Source organism: Corvus cornix, chromosome 2 (genome assembly GCF_000738735.6).
Source record: "Corvus cornix cornix isolate S_Up_H32 chromosome 2, ASM73873v5, whole genome shotgun sequence".
NCBI lineage: Eukaryota > Metazoa > Chordata > Aves > Passeriformes > Corvidae > Corvus > Corvus cornix.
In genome coordinates, this window is record NC_046333.1 from 33,373,708 (window position 1) to 33,394,600 (window position 20,893).

General features: G+C 40.7%; 1 protein-coding gene across 1 annotated transcript in view; it reads right to left on the minus strand.

The window, feature by feature from the left end:
• AVL9 (AVL9 cell migration associated) overlaps window positions 1-20,893 on the minus strand; it is a 47,462-nt gene that overhangs the window by 20,624 nt on the left and 5,945 nt on the right. The window contains exons 3-6 of the mRNA XM_010398749.4: window positions 5,169-5,289; window positions 3,193-3,278; window positions 947-1,018; window positions 39-128 (exon numbers count right to left, since the gene is read on the minus strand). Of these exons, the coding sequence (XP_010397051.2) occupies window positions 39-128; window positions 947-1,018; window positions 3,193-3,278; window positions 5,169-5,289 (369 nt within the window). The remainder of the gene's footprint in view (window positions 1-38; window positions 129-946; window positions 1,019-3,192; window positions 3,279-5,168; window positions 5,290-20,893) is intronic.

The window sequence follows — 20,893 nt, forward strand, 5'->3', positions numbered from 1 at the left end:
CTGAAAGCTGTTCTGTGTGGATTTTACTGCAAAGTTACCTTTAGAATTGAAATTTGTGAGAAGTCCTTTTCTTCAAAATATGCATGTGTGATGAGTTGCAGCTTTGCCTGAAGTAACCCATACAAAGGCTTGGAAGAAAAACAAACACAAAAGCAAGTGAATAAAAATATTTAGTCACTCATTTTGAACTTTAATCTTCTTCCATGCTTATCCTGAAATACTGACACTTTATTATACATGTAGTTCATGGATAAGCAGTCCTCAGTGGCTAACTCCCAGCATCTTTCTCCTGTGCTCATTTTAAATGATGATAATTTCATTTTCTTTCCATTTGCATGTATCATACTCTCACTGGACATCTTTCTGGAAAAGTAGTTTCCTGCTTAAACACTGCTCATGAAGCTCCAGTAATACTTCTTTCTTCAGCTTTAAGCACAAAAAGAGTTTCTGTTCCCTGCCTGGTGACCAGCAGCTTTTGCTGAATAGGTAGAAATAAATGGTATCTCTTCAAAACAAGAATATACTGCATGCGTGGCTATCAGAAAACCTCCCTCACAGCTGAAGTAGTAGTAGCCACTCTCTCCAGCTACTATGCTAGATGATCTTTGAGGCCGCTTCCAACCCCACCCCCTCTATGATTATACTAGCCAAACTCCTCAATTCTACCACATGAAATTGAGTTAGTAGCATTCAAGAAGGATCAAAAGTGCAAACAGGTATCCTCATCCATGACAACAGGCAGACACTTTTCCAATTACAAGCAGATACCACAATTCAAGGCAGCTCACTCAAATGCCAAGCCTTCAAATTCAATTTTACTTCAGTATTTTGTTACTCTTCAATGGCTAAGAGAGATGTTTGAAGCCAAATGTTCCAAATAAGAATATGGAAGAACAATTGTTAAGGTAACCTGAAAGTGTTTTGGAAGTTAAACAAACATTCTTACCAGCTGACTGAGAACACAGACACTTTTCTGTACAGTTTCTCGGGTGATGTCTGCTTGCCGTACTTTTAATGCCTAAGAAATAGAAGTATTACAATATTTTTACCCAAACAAAATTTCAAAAAGAATACTTTCCCACATATACTATTGCCACATACTACCCCCTATTTAAACAAAATCCTAAAACTGGCTATCTTTAATGGTGGAATATCCAAACCATGCAACAGTATGCTCTTACGTTTTCAGAGGGGATAGGCTGCGAAGGAGAGGCATGGGTGTCATCCCCTGTGTTAAGGAATGGCTAGATTGTGAAGAGCTGCCTCTGAGGAACAGCCACAAACAGGTTGAGAGTTTGTGGGTAAAAATCAAGAACACCTGGCTGGTGTCTACTACAAGCTGCCTGATCAGGGGGAGCCTGATGACAAGGTCTTCCTGCTTCAGCTACAGGAAGCATAGTGCTCACAAGGTCTCATCCTAATAGAGGAATGCAACCACATGGATGTTGGCTAGGAAAGCAATGAGACTGTGGATGCCCCATCCCTGGCAGCTTTCAAGACTAAGCTGGATGGGGCTTTGAGAAACCTGGTGTAGTGGGTAGCATCCTGCCCATGGCAGGGAGTTGGAACTAGATGATCTTCAAGGTCCCTTCCAACACAAACCATTCTATGACGATTCTAAGATTCTACCCAGCAAAAAGAATCGTAACACTGACAGGTCAGAGCTGTATTCTCATCTCATTGTGTCCAGCAAAGATCCAAATACAGCTGTGATGATTGGCAAGAACTGTTTAAAAGACACTAGCGTGAGAAAAAGGCAACAGCCTGGAAAATGAAACGGCATTTTAACTCAGGGGAATGTACGGGAGAGAAACCACAACGCACCACTTGCTCTACTCTAACATCATCTGTGAAAATCGACCAGACTAAAAAGTCTCTGCCTAGAAATTGTTTCATACCCAAGCATCTTTTTCGAGCCACCTACAAAATAAAAGCTAATCCACAAAATAAGCTACTTTCTCAGCCAGAACAAATGGTCCCAGCACTTACCAGCAAACCTAGAAATGGTGAGGGCAGAATACAGACAAATGATTGACTTAACTGTACAAAACAGAAAATGTATGGACTGCAGCCCACACATCAAAAAGGACAGATGGAGAGGGTGCTAGAGCTGTCATATGAAACACATTGGGTTTTATTCTATTTGTTCCAAAGAGTTCATTTTAAACATCTACTCATCTTAATTGGTTACTAAAAAGCATAAACTGGAATCAAGAGCACAATAAAGCCAAGTTATTGCATAGTTAAATACAGCAAGACTCTAAATCACAGAATACAGTGAAGGTTGGTGCAAAAATAACGAGTCAATGAAAACCAACATGGAATTTAGTTCAAAAGAAATGGAATTAAAAACTGCATGTGTAAATTTTCTCCTAGAGCAAAAACAGGAACTTGAAATATAATCAAGATGTAATTAACACAGAAACAGAGTACATAAACGAGTCATATACTCAGAGGGTGTAAATTAAAACTCAAACCCACATGACATTCCAGATTCTTGGCAATTCACTGAAAAAAGAAGTAATCTTAAAAGAAATTTGTAATAATTTCTCAATTCTAAGTGCACAGATCATACCACCATTACTATTTTTGGAAACATGGGATGATTTTAGTAGATCAAGTACTTAATTTCCTCAGTGTGATCAGGTGCATACTGTGTCTCTCCTCAGTTTTTCAGCTTTACTGCTAAAGTTTGGTATTGCTAAGCAGCTACCATGAATGGGAAGATTCCAGCCTACTCTGCAAGTGTACTTTTGGCACAGGAGGTAGGGGAAGAGAAACATCCCTACACTTGCATGGTTAGATCCCAGGAAGTACTCAAATTCCCTGTGGGGAGAAATGTCAACTTTTTCAATCAAAAAGCCTACTTCCTGGAAACTTAACTTTTCCACCTGACAGACTGTCAATTGAATTTTGCTCCTTGGTGCTGATGTCTGGAGTGGTCTCAAGAAACAAAACGTATTTTTCAATTGCCTTGAACATTTCAAAAGATCACAATACACCTGCTGATGTAAGAGAAAGAACAGTTCTCAGGTTCTGGGGCTACATACTCCAGAATTCATTTTCACAGACTTTTAACCTAAGACAATCATTTTGCCTGTTGGTATAATGCAAGCCACCGAATTTCAGGTTTGTTAATGCATCAAGACTATTATTTCATTAATATAATTAATTCACAACTCGAAAAGTTACCTTTGCTTCAATCTGCCGATAGCAAGAGACACCATACACTGTGGTTCGACCCCCACATCTCGGCGGCAAATGGAAAAACACGGTATCTAGAAAAAAAGAAGAGACTATTTCATAAGTCACTAACAAGAGTTCAGTATATTTATCCTCAGCATCACTTACTTATAAAAGGTTTACTGCTGGAAGTACTGGCACACACCTATTTTCTAAAATATAAAAAAAAAAAAGGACAGAAAAAAGAAAAAGTCATCTATAAAGTTATGTCTGGACCCAAATTAGTTTTCACACTGCAAGATAATTTGTGGAAGAATCTCCAGCTGTGCAGGTCAGCTTCACGTTTAGTCAGACCAAGCCAAAATACTTTTCAGAAGCAGCTATTGACAGCAGAGAAGCACCACTGAAACCTACAGGCATGCTGCTTTCCCAATTCAGCACAAAGGAGAAAAGGCAAGGCACTGTGAGTCAGTGTGTACAATTGGGAGCATGATGCCATTAAGAAGGCAGACACTATCAAGATAGGAAAAAAAACCCAAACACCAAGGAGGATACACACAGTTGAAGGCTTAGAGTAGCTGCTACCACTGCCAAGGTAGATATTACCACCACCACCAGCACTATACTAACAAGAAGAATTTGTGAAACGTAGTCTCAGAGAAAATACTCTCTCTGTGCAAGTGCAAAATGGAAATGAAAAGTATCTATAAAAGAGGAGAAGAGAAAGACTGTTATGGCTTGAGATATACACACACCTGCTACTACTTTAAAAAGTTGCTAAATCCCAAGTAAACAGTTGTCCTCTCCTTTTAAAACGTGTGAAATCTTTTTTGAAACCAACCATTAATTTTTTGTTTGCTTCATAGTAAGAAAGTGAAGAGGAGAGGCAATCCCATATGTATTATGACCAACAGAGAGGGGGACTTTTTATAAAAAAGCTTACTCCCTTGATCAAGTTTATATTCTGGTGATGACCAAGCATTTTAGAGAGCCTGTAAGATGATTTCCTGTACCAAGTCATCCTCTTTGCACAAATGCAACTATCCACAGGAATCAGTTTAGAACTCAAAAACCAGGTATCTAACAAAGTTATAGTAAATGAAATACAATTATTATCAGAAAATCTATTTGCCTGGTTCAAGTTCATGTGTATTCTTGCCTACAAAACACAAGGATATGTATTTCTGCTTTGCTGCCAAAGCTTTTTTTTTCTTACCAAAAAAAAACCATTTATATTCTTCTAGTACAACAATAAAAATTCTCAGAGTTGAATATTAACGGGAATGGTACTGAGACAAGAGAGAGAAGGGAAATGCAGCTGTATGTGATTTTCCTAGCTTTGAATGTAGCCTACTTCTTGTAATGTATTTAACCATGCAGAAATTCAGCAAAAATTGTGACCCAGAGCAGACACACACTTACTGCTGATAGGAAAGGGATTATTTTGATGAACTTTCTTTGTTTCCAAATGAGATCTTCGAAAACTAGACAATAAGGAAGCTAAGTATATCAAGTTAAAAAAAAAAAAGTGCAGGGAACTTGCTGGTGACTGTATGGCAAATGGATATTTCTATCTTTATTCTGCTGACAAATACACCTTTAAAGCTCATGCCATTATACTGACATGGCTTTCCATGACTTGTAGGTCTTTTAAGAATCTCTTAATTACTGGAGGAGAGCTTTTTCACCCTTCAAAGAACTTCTGAAAAGCCAGCAGCTTTGCTTTGTGCTAGAACTATGCAAAATTGATATGCAACCCTTAAGTTTTTATTGACATCGGAATTCTTGATACAGGAGGTACATCTTTATGATCTACTTTCACCTAAACTCTGAAGGAACATATCCTTGCCAATGTATTTTCCAACTTAAACAAAAAGTGCAAGAAGTCTAATAGTAAAAAGAATCATTGGTCAGCTGTTCAGATATCAGGTTTTTTCTTTGGATTGCAGTAGAAGTACACACAACTTTTCTCTCTCATTTCTTACCTTCCTGATAGTTGTGAGCGCCATCTGGTAAGGCAAGAAATGGCAAGTACTTCCATTCTTCTGGTAAACTGTGGCTGTCATGTCCTTCTCCAGGTTTTAGGGGAGGATAGGAAAATTCAACCTAAACAAACAAATGAAAACGAAGGGGAGACAAAGAGAGAATACATTACAGTTACCAAACAAGCAAGCCTCTGTAATTCAGCCTAGCACTTTTTCCTACCAATGCTGTGGAAAAAAAGTGTTTTTCTTCCAACTAGCATTCCTTGTCTCTTCCTTCAGTGCATCCACAGACTGACTCGTGTGGTTTAACTGACAGGCCCTGGGCAGATTTGGCTTCTACAGTCTAATTCCTTTTCCTCAAGAGAAATGAAAAAGATCCTCAAGCAGAAAACAGCACCCAAGAGCTGAATACCTTCACCCCTGTGTCCTCAGAGCCAACAGCACATTGCCACACCTGCAACGTCAGCAGGGGTCATTGTTGAGGCACACATATCCTGAAATTAGATTTGACTTCTGAGCCCTTCAAGCGCTCGTGAGTAGGTAATGCTAACACATGCAGGCCCCTCTTTTACCCTACAAGACGTTGAATCATCCCAGAAACTATACTAACAGCAAAACACTGCTTTATATATTTTTATGTCCCTGCTTGCAACATGTTCTACACAATGGCCCAAAGTATCTCCTTTTCCTTTCACTAAGAAATCCTGCTTTTCAATTTTGCCTGTCATTTATTTGCCATTTACCCCTTTTTCCTAGAAATAGGGACAACCTTTCCATTCCTTGCACTGCACTACACATCTACCACAGATCCCCACAATCAGATTTACATCTTTACAGTGCAATCTTCTTTACCTATGGAGATCCCTCTGGGTTTCCAGCCACTTTCACCAACTCTTTTCCAGATGGCATTTCTTAATTTACTGAACAAAATCTAAACACAAATTTTTCAGTAACAGAAACTGTTTACTGATGGTGCAACTTCTCTCCAAGGATATTTAGTTAGTGAGCATAACTAGTGAGCTGAAAAAACGTATGTACACATGGAAAATAAAAAGCATGATAAAGCAAGCATACAGATAATCTTAGCATTTGATGGATACTGAAATAAAATAGTAATAATAATACTAACAACAAAAGAAAAAACCTGTGAAAGATGAGAGTACGAAGGAAAAGTGAAATTCTTCACCTTAACACACGATGTCACTGTCTACAACTGCTGCCAGCTTGAGAAAAAGGCACAAAGGACAAGAAAACACCACGGGAAACCAGCCTCGCTACCTGCTGTATCAATTTCAAGTTTTCTTATTCCTTGTTATGGTGGGTTGACCCTGGCTGGACACCAGGAGCCAACCAAGGCTGCTCTATCACTTCCCTAGTCACCTGGGTAAAGGAGAGAAAATACAATGAAAGGCTCATGGGTCAAGATAAGGGCAGGGAGGGATCACTCACCAGTTACTGTCATGGGCAAAACAGACTTGACTTGGGGAAATTAACTTTATACCAATAAAAGAGAGTAAGATAATAAGAGGTAAACCCAAATCTTGAAAACACCTTCTCCCCACCCTGGGGTGGGTTAACTTCTTCCTGGACTTAACTTTATACCTGATTCTCTACTTCTTTCCCCAGAAATGCAGAGGGATGGGAACAGTTCATGATCAGTTCATCACATGTTGTCTCTCCCTCCTCAGAGGGAGGACTCCTTCCTCTGCTCCAGTGTGGGGACCTTCCCCCAGCAGACTGCTCCATGAACTTCTCCAACATGAGTCCTTCCCACAGGCTGCCGTTCTTCATGAACTGCTCCAGTGTGGGTCCCTTCCACAGAGTGCAGTCCTTCAGAAACCGATTCCAGCACAGGTTCCCTGTGGGGTCACAAGCCCTGCCAGGAGATGGCTCCAGCACAGGCTTCCCACAGGGCCACAGCTTCCCTCAGGCTTCCACCTGCTCTGGCATGGGGGTGTCTATAGGTGGATCTCTGTTCCACCACAGACTTCCATAGGCTGCAGGGGGACCGCCTTGCCTCACTGTGGTCTTCATGACAGGCTGCAGGGGAATCTCTGCTCCAGTGCCTGGGGCATCTCCAGCCCTTCCTTCTTCGCTGGCCTTGGTGTCTGCAGGGCTGTTTCTCTTACATGCTCTCACTCCTCTCTTCTCTGGCTGCAATTTGCTTCTCTGTGATAACTTTCCTTCTTAAATACATGATCCCAGAGGTGCTACCACCACCCAATGGGCATTGACCAGCCCTGGGTCTGTCCCAGAGCCAGCTGGCATTAGCTCTGTCAGACATGGGGGAAGCTTCTGGCAGCTTCTCAGAGAAGCCACCCCTGTAATCCCCTGTAACTATTAGGAATCCATCAAGTACTTTAAACAAAATATGCCACTAAGCAAAAAAGAAGAGCATCTGACTTCCAAATGAGAGACAAACACTGGAATTAGCATTCATACAAAGAGCAGAGAAACTGTCTGCCATTTAGTACACACATACATCCTGAGAATTCCCTGCTATCCTTTTCAAGTCACAGATAAGAAAATTAAAATGGTAGAAGTTTCATGTAAATGTCTGCAATATCATACCTTTTGCTACTGTTCAGATTCAAATTGGCTGGCTGAAAACACTGTTTACAGAATTATTACTGGAATCTTGCAGGAGTAACTTCAGCAACAAATATAGCACAGTTCCTAAGTTTAAAACATAGATAGTCAAGGAGCACCTACACTTATGTCCTGACTCAGGTATTTTATTTCACTGCACAGCCAACAGAGTGGGATCAGATTCACCCTCTGAAGGAGCTTCTTTCTACCAAATACAGAAGAAACCCTGAGTTCCTTAGATTCCAGCAAATACCTTCAAAGCATCATTCCTGACAGGGAAATTAAGGATTTAAGACATCATTGTTTCCAAGCACCTTCAGAATTACAATTGTATTTTGTACTCCAGCCAAATAATGAATTAGGAGACAAATTTAAAGGAAAGAAGGGTAAGATGAGTCAAGCTACATGAAAAACACATATTCGCTAAGGAACACTCCTTTTTAAAGTCCAGAATAAAGCCCAGAAATCTGGCTCCTGTGTTCTTTTGACAGTGTGAAATTTGCTGAAGAACTACTTTGTTCTAGCTCACAATATGCTGTCAGCTGCTATCAGATAATCCCAACAACAGGGACTTCTGCTGGCTCTGAATGTTCCAATTTCAATAAACGGGACAGGCATTAATGACACCAATGACAATCTTGTTTTCTATTAGTCGTCTTCTTTCAAAAATTTGTTTTAATATAAATTTCTGTATGCATGTGTGTGTATAAGAGAGAAGATCACAAAATAAATCAGAAGACATAATAAATCAGAAGATCACAGATAAATCAAAACTAAAACTGCTTAAGTGGCCTTAAATAATCTATTTTACAGATATACTTTATGATAGACCTGACTTACATTATGACATCCTATTGTTCCTCCTCCTCCCCAAGAGGATCCATTTAGGAAGTATCCTGGTTTCTAAGGAGGAATCACATTCATGTAGTTTAATAGAACTGCTGCTGGTCAAAGTACCAAAAGAGTGGAAGTAACAGAGAAACAGGAAAAAGGACAATCCAACAGCCAGAAAAGCATGCAATGCCCTGGATGACTTCCTCCCATCCCTCCTCCAACTTAACAGTTTCCAGCAATGAGAAAGTTTGACTTTTTGATATTAAATACGCAGTCACTGCAGGTGGGATTCATGTCAGCTGACTGTGTCAAAAAGCAAGATGTCCGAGCCAGTTTTCCTAAGCGTTCTGCATAGTCAGAGAAAACAGACACACCTGCAGAGGATGATTCATCTGATCTGTTTCTTTTCACCACCTCTGAAGAGAGCTAGCTCTAAGCCTAACTTGTAGATGACTGACTTAGCACAGACGAAACTCACCCTAACTGTTCCCCACCCTCTAGATGTTCTGCTTCATTTCTCCAGCTTAATTTGCAGACTTGCATCAATTGCAGTTAGGAATCCTTTGTAGGGAAAGAGACCATTATTTCAAAACCAAAGTATTATAAGAATATTGAGCAGCCTTAAAAAAATGGCTAAAACCTCACAGTTCTTGCAAATTATGAAACTGAGCAGTGCACATGGATAAAGATGGTAATAATGGGGTAAATAGAATCTCAGTTCTATCACTTCTGAGTTTTCAAACAACTCGAGTCTCAGCAAAAACCTCTTCCCAGCCTGGATGTGCAAACTACAGTGTACTGCTCCTAGGGAGGGCAACTTAAAAAGTTGTTTTCTTATCATTTTCCACCTTAAAACCAAAACAAGCCATGACAGGGGGAAGAGATGGGACTACTGAAGAGACCTGTCTCACATCTCCTTTTCACCCTCTTCACAGAATGAAGAAAGAGGAGCTCATTTTTAATTTAAATATAATGGCTTTTTATGTAAATCCATCCATATATGCATGTACATGCATAAACATGTACTTAAATGTCCCTGTATGTCATTAATATATGTATCATTACAAAAATGCCCACAAATATGAGAAATAAAATCTTTTCATAAAGCTCAGTAGTCAACAGGAACAAAGAAATACACACATTTTCAGAGCTGAGTGAAAATTTTACAGGTTCCTGTCTCCTCAGTTGAATTAAAGAAGATTCCTCAACAAAATGAAATTAAAATTCAAAGCTGAACTCCTGGGAGACTTCAAAATAAACTACATAAAACATGAATTAGTATCTCCATGTATTTCTTACTCTTTCAAATGTCAGGGATCTTCATTCCAGCTGGAAATACTGCTCACGCCTGTCAAGGGGTTTTGATGGCAATGCTTTTTTCCTGTTCAGACTGTCATGTTCTGCAAGCAATAGGTCCTGAGGGATTTCAGAATTAAAAACAATACAGAATATTGTCTTGAGATTTAGGGGAGAAATTATTAACTGTGCTCTTCACTACACAAAATACTTCAACTCTTGTGAGTTATCAAGTTAAAATATATTTTAAAAAAACTACTTAAACAGAAGTACAACTGAATTTCTGGAACTAACATTTTTGATTTTTCTGGGATTCTGCAGCAATAACTAACCTTTAATATGCAATTTGTATCAAATCTAACAGTAAGGATGCAAAGCACCAATGAATACACAATTCTAGTTGTGGGGGGAAAAAAATCCAGGCAATCTGTTTTTGTTCCTTGTCTTTAAAGGCACTTCCTAGCCAGAATAAATTTACTACACATTCATTAAGTCACAGTAAGAAAACATAAGAGCAGGCAAGGAAAAATGCATTTCAGTTCCTACATCTAAAAATTAACATGATAGTTTTTCTTTAAGAAAAATGCATTGATAGTATCTTCTACTAAATTACAAGCACACAATCAGAAGAGAGGATAAAAAAGGACACTGATAAAAGAGGGATTTCCAAATGTACGTGCATGTCCACCTAAACTATCGCACTCGGACATTAGACAGGTAGTTGGCATTAATTTTACACTCAGGTAAGGTTGTTCTTATCTGTGAAAAGTGCTTAATTGTTAATCAAAGTAAGATCCTCAGTGAACACTAAACAGTGATAATTTAAAATGTGCTGGCAAGTTAGTATAACTTTCCCACCCTTCCCTTGCTTCCCACTTCATCTACTATCACGTTTGAATTACAGTCACAATATAAACTCTCCTCTTTAGTGTAACAGGTATTTTGTAAGATTTCTCTTCAGATTAGATATGAAAAAACATCTGGAGCTGAGGAAGTTTTTTGCATTGGTACAACAGAGACATTATTTAATCTCAAAAAAAATCTCAAATATTTAGAGTGAGTATTATGTTAAAGACCAAGGATGCTTTCAGGAAGTTACAGAATCTAATTTATAGGAAGCAAACCCTAAACAATTGCTTTGATGATCTCTCCCATTGCGTCTACTGCGACAAAGAGGTAGGATAACAGCTTGAAATGAAGAAAAGGAGATCAGCAAAACCCACTAATTACATTTCTATTTAGAAAATCCTTTCCCTTCATAAATCATTACAACACATATAATTTCAAGGATACCAATCCTTCCTCTCTAAGAAAGAAAGGCAGAAATATGCTAAATAAGAGTATAACTAAGCAGCAGCAATCAAAAAACCCAGCAGATGAAAATTAAACCTAAAACTTGATACCTCTTTACAAATAAGTCAGTATTTGTTCTTCACTCAATGCAGGGATTTCTAAGATCAGTTTTCCTGATTTAATAATCCTAGCATAGCCAGACCCAGAGAAGACCAGCACACTAATGACCTTATTTGAATCACCATAACAACAGCAGCACACAGCCAAATGAAAATCTAAGACCATTGTTTGTCTTTCAGCAGTAAGAACAATTTATTATTCAAATAACAATTGAACATAAATGACAAACTTTCCCCTTTTTTGCATGGCAGAACCAACAGAACAGGATCTGCAAGCTGAAGAGCCCACATGCACAACAATAATGCCTATGCAGTAATATAATGACCTCTAACAGCAGAGTTTTAAATATATATTATACATTTATATAAATACGAATATTTGTAACAACTATGTATAAATGCATACAAAAATATATATGAAGAATACATATGATACATACGTATATAAATATATTTTTAAATATACTATATACGCAAATAGCAACAGCAAAATAAATCCCTGTATTACAAGGAGGCAGAGCGTAGTTGTTTCTATCCTTTCAGCTCCTGAAACTGGTACTTCCTCACATTCCCATATTGCTAAAGCCATAAAGTAGCCACTTACACAAGTTCTAAGGCACCATTTGTATGCACAGTATCAACATTCAAGTTTGCTTCAAAAACACTATGTTAATAAAGTTCTGACTCTTACTGAGGCCCTTAAAAGATAAAATAACCTGAAACACAAAGATAATTGCTTTCAAAGCCATGCTAGCATGCATTCTAGACACTCTTTCCCATTATTTAACACTTTATTTTTATTGTTATAGAGTTCAAGCCCTACATAACTCCTGTGCTTTGGAACTTTGGCTCTTACCAGTCTCTTTGAAGAAAGTAAACAAAAAAACCCCCCACGCTCCTCCCAGAAAAGGAACTTAATACTACTGCAACCATTCCAGCCAAGGGGACTTGCTAGGGAATTCCGTGCCGTCAAGACAAGATTCGTACCATTACAGAAGGCAAGTTAGAATTCATATAGGAAGAATTCTGGCAAGAGAGAGCAGTTGCCCGCATTAAACAAGCGAGGGCACCCCAATCTCCACCCCTAACAGAGATGTCTGTCCAACGCAGCAGCCAGTGCAGACTGCCGTCAGCAGCAGCCAATTGTTCACCCACAGATCAGCTCTTAATGTCCATCTTGGTGCCCGTGGGCTCTTAATGAGCACACCCAGCTACAAGGACTGGCATTTCCCCTCTCCAGGGACAGCACCCAGACCTCACACGTGAGACTCAGCCTTTCCCCAGCTCAGCTCCACGCCCGGCTTCCCCATAGGAAGGAGCCGGCAACAAGTTGACAAATGATACACTGAATCCACCTTCCCCTGGGAAAATGGAGGACCAGGATAGCAGGCACGCTTCTAAGCACTTTTACTCATCGATCTAGAAATAGCCATGGTGTGTCATTCATCCAGCATCTACTGCTGAACCAACGCGGTCCAAGCGAGCCATCACTCGGTCTTATGAGCCAACAAGCACTCAGAGTCTTAGCCTCGGGACATATGATGGGCCCAGAACTGCTCTTAGTGAATTTGCCCCTCCCTTACAAGTTTCAACATCAGAATTACTCCTGAGAGCCAGCAAATCTGGCTCACTACTACATATGAGGCTGAGAAGCTGCACAAACACAGTAAGATTATGAAGTACAGAACACGCCCTGCTCTCAGTAACCCCAAGGAAGCCGGCAGGAAGCCCCGTGTCCTGCCCCCCAGCATGCTGGGGCAGGCAAGGAACTTCCTTTCACATCCTGTGCCCACAGCTTTCTTTGCTGTTAGAAACAGCATGAAACAGCAGGCTGCCTAGGTGTATTAATTCAGCACCTCATACAAGCTATGAGATGGATTACCAAAATTAGGCACAGATGACCAAGTAAGGCAATATTAGGACAGGGAACACAAAGTTGAGTCTTGCAAGTTTCAATTTACTCCAGCTGGAGTGACCTCTGTTCAGTGATTTTACAGCTTTGAACCTCCCTCTACTCTATATGTATGCAAATTATGTTGCCAGGAGCCCGAGTCATTATTTGAACACATTCTGAAACAGCTAAATGAAAGGTGCAACGGAAGTACAGAAATACATGTTTTATTGATTTAGCATTCATTCATTTATTCAAGAGAAAGGCCAAGATTCCTGATATTCCAAGGTATTTAAATAACTACTCAGATGTTATGACACATACAAAGAACAGACAAATCATAAGATGAAAGCTAACTATGATGACCATGGGAAGCATTACATAACTGCAAATGGATATTTAAGAACCTTCTCTCAACTTGCACATCAGGGCAAGTATGGAAAAAATATCCAGTATGGAATCCTTCCTTCAGTATGGAATACTTTACTTCCCGGGCAGGACTTCACAGAAGTGACTGCAAGATTATCGAAGTACGGGGCTCTTTGAAAAACTAAACAAAGAAACAGAACAAAGAAACAAACAACTCAACCATACCCCGAAGTTTTTCTTGAACAATGAGCACTAAATACAATGTAAGTGGATTAAACAGACATGCAGAAAATGGAACTCATCATTAATTCTACGTATGAGATCAGAATCTGCAGTATTGTTTACAGAAGTATGTGTACTCAGCAATTCATTGTGTATTTAAAATTACTAGCACCCCATGCCAATTAGAGTAGCCTTACAAATAAAAGCTAAAAGCTTCTTTAAAAGTTACAACCTGTTGAGCATAAAATCCACATATTTTAGACAAAAGACTAATCTTTCATACATGATGTATGCTATGATTAACTTTATTAGAAGATTTCATGCTCATAATAGTCCTTTAAAGTGCTTTAATATTATTCAAGCAGGGAACAAAACCAAAGGAACTGTGCTAATGTTTACAGGTTATCATCAACAGAAACAAAGCACTTCAGCTTGATTCCAGTCTAGTTCCTTTTCAACTTATTTTTATTACTGTTGTTCCATTAACAAGATCTTGTTCAATCACTAGATGAGCTTACCTATTGCAAAATACCTGCCTACTGTGCTCCCCCAAAACAAAGACACAAGGAATTTAAAGACAACAAAGCATACACTTCACTCGCATGTTTAAGAGCATCAAGCACATCTAAGAGGATCACAGCAACTACAGGAATGACAAAGATCAAGAAGAGAAAAAAGTAATTCTCCAGTAAAGCAGAATCTTAGAAGAAAGGCAGCAAACAAAACAGGGACTAAGACAGGTTGGAAGTGTTCCCCTGAAACTTCTCACCCATGGAATCTATGGAAGAGAACAACTTCAATATTTCCCTCTTGAAAAAACGTTCTGCAATCAAGAGACATGGAAACGTAGGCAGTTCTCAAGAGCTGATAAAAAGTGCAGGCTGACCTTGCTCATTCCTTAGACATCTCCTAATTCTGCAAAATCAAGCCTAAGTTGTCAACATTTCTGCTGAAAGACACCTGCTTCCTATGCACAAGTAAAACAGGCCATGTGCACAGACTGCTCAGGCCATGTCAGGTGCTGATTTCTGCAGCTCACAACAAGCACCATCTTCCAGAGTTCCAGTATTTGAAGCCCTCAAATGATGAAGATCACATACACAATTCAGGAAGGGAAGAATTAAAGGGCATTCTTCCCTCTCAAAGACTGTATTCAGGCCCTTCTCTTAAACTGGTTATCAGCCGTTTCACTCCTGATCTTAGGTTTCCTTTTCACGCCAGAAAGAAAACCCCTGGTCAGGCAAAAGAGGGGGATTGGTCTTCAAGCACAGTCCACACAAAAACAGTCTCACACAGCCAAGCACTCAGACTCTACTGTGAGAAAGCAGGCATCACATTTACATTATAAAGTTCACTACCTTGGAGATCTTTATGGCAAACTTTGGGATTCCATGGAAATATGTCTTTTGGTATTTACAGTAATCCACTCCCATCTCTGTGGGAGTTTGAAATGTCATCCTCCACAGAAGTACAGAGAAGTGGGTCAAGATACACTGCCATCATTTCACAGATCAAACAAAGGGAAACAAAATTGATCCACAGTGTGAGCATTCCAGGACGCACTTCCTCACCTTCCCTACCACTCACAATTTGATTTTTTTTCCACAACACAGTAAGAAATGCATATGTTAAAGAGAGCCAAGAGTAACGTGGAATACTTTTAAGCTCTTTAGAGGATACATGAGACAATGGTCACCTGCTGCACCAGGTCAGCAGTGATGTGCACAACTGCTCAGGACACCAAGTGCAGAAAAGCTGGGCCTTGCCCCAGATGAAGTGAATTCTGTGTGGCCTCACTAGTGGTGACCCAGGGCCCAAGTTCACTCAGATGTGATTATCTTAGAAGCCTTGCAGCATCAGGAGAAGGTGGGGATTGTTGTGGCAGGTCAGGCGTTGCATGACCAAAAGGACTATGCACTTTGTCAGCAACCAGCCAGGGGGTTTACAGGGACTTGTCCCTAGCTCTCCTACCCGCAAGTTTTTCCAGCTTTCCGTCCTCTCCTTTATAAATACATCAGTTCTCATTTTAACTCTGCCTTCAAAATGAATTATTTCTAGAGTACTTGTGATATTTTAAGCCTTCCTACACCCTCAGAGACTATTATCTCTCTGCTTCCCAATGCAAATAAAGCTTGGAGACAGAGCTCAAGCGACGGTCACAGCACACGTAATCATTACTGGAGAACTGCACCTCAGGACTTTCAGTCTTATACCTTCACTATAAAGTAAAGGTCTTTCCCCGTATTTTCAACGCAACTTGCATCCACTAGTCAAGGTCTGTTCAGGTTACATATTTGCCAGAGACTTCTTTTATAAGGTAGGTAAGGACCTTCCACACCAGTTAATGCTTTCAAAACTTAAAGTGTTGTAAGGCAAATTAAGTGCTTTATCACTCACTTGTATTGAGAGAAAGTGTTTCATGATTCTGAAAAAAAGCTTTCCCCTTTTTTGCTCTGAAATCACTAGTCACTCACTACTACAGTTCCTCAAAACTACTGAGGAATGTGTTATCAGCTGCTCCAGAAGAAAGGCACAAATGGCCCTGAAGTCCAAGTCTTACCACCCTACACTGAAGCAGATCAACAGAACCTGATGCAGTAGGTAATGAGTTGAGTAGCTACAGACACTCCAAAACACATCAGACCATTTCTATGGCAGATTTCCCTTACTGCCACTTTGTGCCCCAATGCTTTTGTGCCTTGAATTCTGCAGAGCCTGAGAAGTGTGTGGAACTCCTACTGCACCAAAATTGTGGGTGTTACATTAATGGGAAAGAGTTTGAGCTACTACACTGTGTTTGCTGTTACTTTTTCCTGAGGCCATTCCTCTTATCCATAGCAAAGAGGGATCAAAAAAGGAATTTTTAATGTTTGTCATTTCATTTCAGATGCATGAAAATCATGATTGAATGCATATGGCCCATGATTTCTGCCCACTGTGGGACATTTACTATTTAATGACTCACTGAGCAGGGTTCCCATAATAAGTCAGCCAGCACGTACAAAGCCAAGAAACCAGTCACCATGCCTGCTTCCTGCCAACTGTCATTCCCTTCCTTAATGGGCCTGTTGAAAGTGTGTCAAATACTAGGTGGACCTAGTAGTTTGCAGCCAAGTTTCTCCTCCCATTCTCTGGACACTGCCATAACTACCTCTAATCCTTAGCAAAAAGAGACAGCAACCAGCACTTTTTGCGTATCTCCTCGGATTCACAGTTCAACTCAGTAACTAAGGGGCCTAGAGAAACAGGATGGCAATCTGCTCATGTAGACAAACAAAGGCCTGCAGGTTCTCCAAAAGTTTACTCCATACTTGCTAGAGAAAACTCCTCTCAGTGTGTCCACAATTTTTAGTGCTTTAGTTTTCAGATAACACAATGCCTTCATGATAGCGAGCAGCAACTCCCAAGCTTCTAACAATTGCCTGCGAAACTGGATCCCCAGACTAAGCTATGTACATATGGCAAAACTTCACTTTTTTCTTATATTCCAGCAAAAGGACCCCCAGTCAAATAGTCAGCTCTTGGAAGGAGCATGAGGAACAATTGTGGCACTCATATTCCCAATCCAAAGGCACATAGAAAGAGATTCTCTGACTCTCCTTCTCTTTCAAAAATAAATGCATATGGATTGTTTTTCAAGTCTGTGAAAGAAAAAGATATTTCTATACCTTTCCAAACTGCACATCAAAGTCTTTTGCATGTTACACATTTCTTATCCTATAAGTTAACCAACAGGAAGAGCTGTACATTTCAAGGGATGAAGCTTCAGAAGCAATGGCAGCTAATGAAAGAACCTTGTCAAGAAATCCATAGAAAATCCTAACTCCACATGCATTTCCTAGTAAGACTACAGAAAAAGGTGGGAACAGAAACTGAAAGGAGCCTTCTCAGGCAAACGACGTTGATTCCTGTTAGGACAGGCAGCCTACATCTATGATCTCTCAAGCTTTCCAACTTCACTCTGAATGACGTCTGCTTGAGCACTGCTTTTGGACCTTTGCTTTTCCACGTGTCAGTTTCAGGTATGCAGCACATCCTCAGTTCATATTCACTGGTTCTTGTACCAACACTCACTTAGATTAAATGGCTGTTTTTTCCTCCTCATTTTTAACTTTCCAACAGTGTCTTGGAATATAACTACATGTAATGCAGCATTTCAATGAATACCTCAAAGGCCATTATACATACTTTAAAGGTCATTGAGGGCAGCCCTGCAGAGAAGGATTTGGAGGTGATGGTTGATGAAAAACTCAACACGAGCCAGCAATATGCACTTGCAGCCCAGAAAGCCAACCACATCGTGGGCTGCATCAAAAGGAATGTGGCCAGCAGGTCAAGAGAGGTGATTCACCCTCACTGGTCTTCTCCTTGTGCCCGTGTATCTGTCCTCTGCAGCTGTCCACCTGGCAAACAGAACCTGTGAAACAACTACCTCAAAAGAAACCCACCAAAACAAGGCTTGCTTTTTGGTCACATCAGTTCCCCATTTCAGCTTACCACACAACTGCCTCTGCTTTCCAGTAGTGAAGAGGCAGGAGAGAAAAAGGGAAGAACATCCCTGTACTTACAGAGGTGAATACAGCCTCAAAGTCTACTTTGTTAGCCTGTTTAGGGAAGCTCTTCTAACATTCTCCTTGAATACAGACTGCCCAGGAACTATCTCATCCAATTCCGGAAGAGAGAATCTGAATCCCTTTTTCTGAAAAGTGGATCAGAATTTATATGCATCGATAAACATCACAGGATAGTTTTACATTCATTGTCATTCTTGTCCTCAAATCACAGTGCTTTGGTGACTTAGCCTTGATCACATGCAGTCTCATTTCTCTTCCAGACATTTCCTCGTGTCAATTCCCAAGCTTATAGTCATTATTCATTCCTATTGCACAACTTCATAATGCACCCCATTTCTATAAATCCAGCATTCCTTGTTGTCCAGCTCTTGCATGACTTTCCAGTTTTCCTTAGAAACACTGATTCCTCAAGTTTGCTTATCATAGTTCAATTTTATGGTGTAAACAATACCAGCACCACTTTCAATCTCGAGAAACACTTCTTGCAAGTACCTTTCAAACCAATAGTTCCTCTTCGGACTCAAACCTGATTCTGCTTCCTCTCCTTCATGCTACTCTTTAGCCAAGTACCAGCTCTTGCACTAATTCTCCTGTATCTCTACCTTAAAAATAAGTGTGATCCATTATCAAGTTCCCAGCAGACTAGAGCTACTCCATTTCTTTCACAGAGAAAAGAATTCAATCACTTATTCTTATAAAAGATGCAGGTCAGTCAGGCATGATCTATCTTTAGCGAATGCACATAGGACTCAGTCTACTTAGTTTCATGTTGTTAATTAATTCTTCCCTTCAAAAATTCTCTAGAGTCTTGCATACGACTGATGTCAAACTCATTAGGCTATAGCTGTGTAGCTCCTCGCCTCCAGTTCTTTCAGGAAACATTTTCCATAGTTCAGTAAAAAATATGCTAAGTCAGAGGTAGGACACATTTAAAATTAGATTTCTGTTTAGCTTTCCCTTGGGCAGCCTTGCTGGTTGTGGTTCTACTGACTGTCATTCTATTCCTGCAGTTCTTCTCCCTGTGACTCAGCTACCCTGTCCCCTTCCCAAACTGCCTTCCTCTCCAGCTCCTCCAGGTCATTTCTTGAGATAAAGAAAGCTTCAGTTCAGAGGTATCTGACCTAATTTTTGACAACACCTCAAAATGTACTTCTACAAACATTTTACTGGCAACAAAATAAAATTCACTGCTACTAATTTATAGTTTGGGGGTTTGTTTGGGTTTTTTGTTATTTTTTTCCTTGCATCAACACTGCTTAATGTACAAGAAAATAAATACACACTCCAGAAGAAGAGAAGAAACAAAAGCCTAGGTCTTTTCCAAGAGGCCAACAACAAGGAGAGGGCAAAAATATGCTCCTCCTCCTACAGATACCCAACTAAGGCTCACCTTTTAACAGTGTTTGACAAGAAAGTGCCTGATAAATATCACAAACCTCACAACCCAGATGATCTAACTACTTCACAGGAACTGATCCTGTGAACATCCATATGTGAACAGCCCCCACACACCCTGAGGAGAAAGGATGCATTAGAAAATCATGCACATCTTCCAGAAATTGAGTTATTGCACCTTAGCCTCTGAGGTATTGTGCTTGGATTTTTTGCTGAAGCAATAATTTAATTCTCAGATAACTTGTATGGAATGTATTTATGTCACATCAACTCCTGTATAACAATAACCATAACATCCATTAAGGTCTTGGCTATTTTTATAAAGGCCAAGAACTTACTATGGAAACAGACTCACTGGAAATCCAACATTATGTCTATCTGCTCTTGTCACAGCAAAGCAATTCTGTGGGCAGCCCAGCTGGGCAACCGCATCTCCTGCTTCAAGGGTTAAAAGAGAATTAAAACAATCAGAGCATAAAACAGCTATGAAATACATGACATAAAATCCTTCTACCTTACAGGCTACACGAAGCAGTCAAGCATTTATGAAAGCAGGGAAGAGACAGGCAAAGAAAACTTAAATCCAGGGTGGGCTTGTTACCCTGGGGCAGTTTGGTACAAGATGCACCTGTGAGCACTCACTGCTGGGCCGGCAGGCAGAGAGGAAGGTAGATTAAAACACCATTTGGGTTTTTTTCCTCAGAACTCTGTCTGAACGCATTAAGCACGCACAACTCGAAACAGATACGGTGCCACGGTGTGCGCCGTCGCCCCTCAATCCCAGGAGCTCGCCCCGCCAGCCCTCGCTCCGCCTCGCTCCCGGCGGGAGCGCCGAGGCGGGGGCGGGAATGGAGGCAGCTCCTGACCACGGAACTGCCGGGGCGAGCCCAGTCACGGGCCCAGCCAGGCATCCCCCAGCCGGCGGGGGCCGCGGCCAAGGAGGGGCCTCGCCGGCTCCCAGCCCCTCCTTCACCGCCCCCTGACTGGAGCGAAGCCCCTCGCCCCGCCGGACGCGCCCCTCCCGCAGCAGCTCCCGCAGCCGGGCCAGGGCGCCGCTCGGGCGCGGGGGAGGGGACCGGGAGAGGGCCGGGAGGAAGCGAAGGAGCGGAGCGGCGGGAGTCGAGGGACACCGCGCCCCCTCAC